Raw genomic sequence first — 2944 nt, 5'->3', positions numbered from 1 at the left:
AGGCGGCGGCGGCGATGGCGGCGGCGGCGCGCTGCTGTCGCCGGAGCAGGTGGGGGCGCTGCACTCTGAGATGACGCGGCGGCTGGCGGACCCGGATCAGGCGCGGCTGTTTGTGTCTGCGGATTACAGGTGAGGAAGGGCTGACTGTTCACGGGCGCGCGCACGCACGAGCATTTGGTGTGCGCTGGCACATGCGTGCGTGTGTCACTGCAACATCACGTCCATGTCATGTGATGTCATGGATCAAGGTAGGTGCGTGAGCTTAGCTGTGTGCGCGCGCGCGCGCGCGTGTGTGTGTGTGTGTGTGTGTGTGTGTGTGTCGGGGGCTGGGACGGGAGGGCAACTGGCCGGGTCCCGCTGCCTGATTTAGCAGGCGCTCCTGCCCAGGAACCTGAGCATGGGCCCGGGGGCTTTGTCCTGCCAGGGAGCGTGGTTTTGGTGACGTGGCGCCATGTTCAAGTAGCGTCTGATCCTGATGTGATGATCATCATCCTGCTTCCAATGAGAAAGCCTTCTCATCAACCGCCGGGCCCTCGCAGGTTCCTGCGCTGGGCCTGCGCCCAGCCGGGCGGCGAGCAGCTGGTCGGCAGCTTCCTGCTGCGCCTGGCGGGCGACGGCGCGAGGGGGCCCGCCGCGGCGGCGGGCGGCGGGCAGGAGGGGCAGAGGCGCAGGAGGGGGCGGAGGGCGAGGGAGGCAGCGCAGGCGGCAGGGGAAGGGGCGGGCTGAGCCGCGGCCATCTGGGGAGGACGTTGCTGCTGTGCGCATGCGGGCTGTGCGTGCTGGCGGGCGCCCTGTTCCTGCCTTCGCAGATCTCATTGTTACGCAGTGGTGTTTCTCCAGATGAGATGGCTGTGTGTGGATTTTTGTGCCAAAGCCTCAGGGTGTGTGCGTCCATTCTGTCACCAACCACCGTCCCATTTTGCCCGTTGCGCGCTCCATGGTGGCACTCGCCCCTCCATCAACACAAAGTTTAGAGACAGCAACCACTGTGGACATCCTGTGTAAACTGGCACCGTGTCCGCAACGCCTGCAGGACCAGGTAGCTCGGCCTGGCATGTGATCCTGCGCCTGAGCTGAGCGCTGCCAGTCAAACGGACGCCAGTGTGCGGCACCAATAGGAGTTTACAGGGTCACGCAAACACAAGGGCATTGCGAGCACATACCCAGCCAGCACAAATGCACATAATCACAGGCGCGGCGGGGCCGGGAGCCCCAAAACAAGGCGCCTAGAGGCGGGCGACCTGGTGCGGGCCTGCGCCCTTCGCGCACGCGCGGGCTCTGCCAACACCAGCAGGCACGCAGGCGGTCCGGGAGTGGCGGCGCAGTTGCGGCCGCACACGCCCGGGCGCCGCATGCAGGTCGAGAGGGTCCAGCAAAAACAAGGTGGCATGCGACGGACTCCTGACCAAAGAGGCCGGCCGGCCGCGCAGGGCCATTCACATCGGGCCAAACTGCCCCAAGAGCCCTCTGCTGCCCAGAAGGGGCGGCTGGGGGAGGGGGAGAGCAGCCGACTCTTCCCCTTTCCCCCTCGTCCCTCCGAGCTCGCGTCCCTCAGAGCTCGTCCCTCTCCTGATCCTCCTCCACCTCCTCCTCGACCTCCTCCTCCACCTCCTCGCCCTCCTCCTGCTCCTCGATCTCCACCTCGTCCTCCTCGTCGTCCTCGTGGTCGTGGTCGTGGCCCTCGTGGTCGTGGCCGTCCTCCTCGGCCTCGTCCTCGCCGGCAGGCAGCTCGAAGGGCGTCTTGGCGTTGCTCTGGATGAACTTGGCCAGGGTCTGAGAGGGCGTGTGTGTGTGTGTGTGTGTGTGTGTGTATGTGTATGTTGAGGGGGAAGTGTCAGGGGTGCTGTATTTTGCTTGCTTTTTGCTGGTTTAGTTTGTGCTCCGAGGTTGCGGGGTGGGCTCGGGGACAGGTAGACCATCAGGCAGAGGGGCTGGCTCTGTCTCAGGGGGCGCCCAGAGGGGGGCTGGATTGGACAGCGGCATTCGCGGATGCAGAGCCACCGATCTCGCAAGTCCCATCAGTCAGTTGGAATGCTCTGACTGTTGAGCTGCGCGCCGGTGCAGGGCCAATTGCGGCCCTGAAACGCGCGGCGTGCCCCCAGCGGGCTTGCTGCGACGCGAGCAGGCCCGACAACCCAAAGCCTGACCACGCCGTCCCAGCACCTGCCGCAATCACCATTCTCCACACAACCCCTCACCCCACCCCTAAACCCAAGCATAACCGGCAAACCGACGCCCGAACGAGAAACAGGCCCCGCCCACCGCGAGGCTGCGGTCGCCGCCGCTGAAGGTGATGGGCGCGGCGCCGGCCTCCGCGGGGAAGAGCAGGATGGTGGGGAATCCCTTGACGTCAATGTCTGCATGCTCGTTCTCGGTGCCGTCCAGCTTGGCAATGACCACGGAGTCGATCTGGGGTTAAGACGGGGGGGCGAGCGGGCGGTGGCGTGGGTGCACGGGTGGTGGCGTGGGTGGGCGAGCGTGTGAGTAATCACCAGACTCGACAATGGGTGAGTGTGTGTATGTGTGTGGGTGTATGTGTGTGCACTCTGTGCACACGCATCTTCAAGTATCTGCATCAAACGTGCACAGGAAGTTTCCAAAGTCCAGGCCGAGTGTCCAGGCAGCGCCCGAAACACAACCCCAGCGCAGCCCCTGCCGCCCATCCCGAGCACCTGCCCCGCCACCTGCCCAGCATCTCGTGCCCCAACCCCGCTTGGTGGCCCCCCACCTTCTCAAACTTCTTGGCCAGCTTCTTGTAGGTGGGCTCCAGGGACTTGCAGTGGCCGCACCTGACAGACCGTGACGGGTTTCGTGTGTATTTGTGCATGTGTGTGTGTGTTTGTGTGTGGGGGGGGGCGGGGCGGCATGGGGGAGTGTCAGCTGGCTCTCTGAGAGGCTGAGGGGCGGGCTGAGGGGGTGGGTGTGTCTGCCGATTTTACGGCGG

General features: G+C 65.1%; 2 protein-coding genes across 2 annotated transcripts; one reads left to right on the top strand and one right to left on the bottom strand.

Annotated features, from left to right (window-relative positions):
* Window positions 1-539: 539 nt before the first annotated feature.
* MNEG_14824 (hypothetical protein) lies at window positions 540-726 on the top strand (the record flags this gene model as incomplete). The annotated part of the gene is made up of 1 exon (XM_014036706.1): window positions 540-726. A coding segment is annotated over one exon (187 nt), but the record flags the coding sequence as incomplete, so codon positions are not given.
* An 825-nt stretch (window positions 727-1551) lies between these two features.
* On the bottom strand, window positions 1552-2827 carry MNEG_14823 (prolyl 4-hydroxylase, beta polypeptide; the record flags this gene model as incomplete). Its single annotated transcript, XM_014036705.1, has 3 exons — window positions 1552-1773; window positions 2263-2409; window positions 2729-2827. 3 exons carry the CDS (start codon window positions 2825-2827, stop codon window positions 1552-1554), a joined length of 468 nt encoding a protein of 155 aa, XP_013892159.1.
* Between the last annotated feature and the right edge of the window lie 117 nt (window positions 2828-2944).

This window comes from Monoraphidium neglectum (genome assembly GCF_000611645.1).
Source record: "Monoraphidium neglectum strain SAG 48.87 unplaced genomic scaffold scaffold04795, whole genome shotgun sequence".
In the NCBI taxonomy this organism is placed as follows: domain Eukaryota; kingdom Viridiplantae; phylum Chlorophyta; class Chlorophyceae; order Sphaeropleales; family Selenastraceae; genus Monoraphidium; species Monoraphidium neglectum.
The sequence above is the reverse complement of the archived record's forward strand: the minus strand, read 5'-3'. Positions and strand labels throughout refer to the sequence as shown.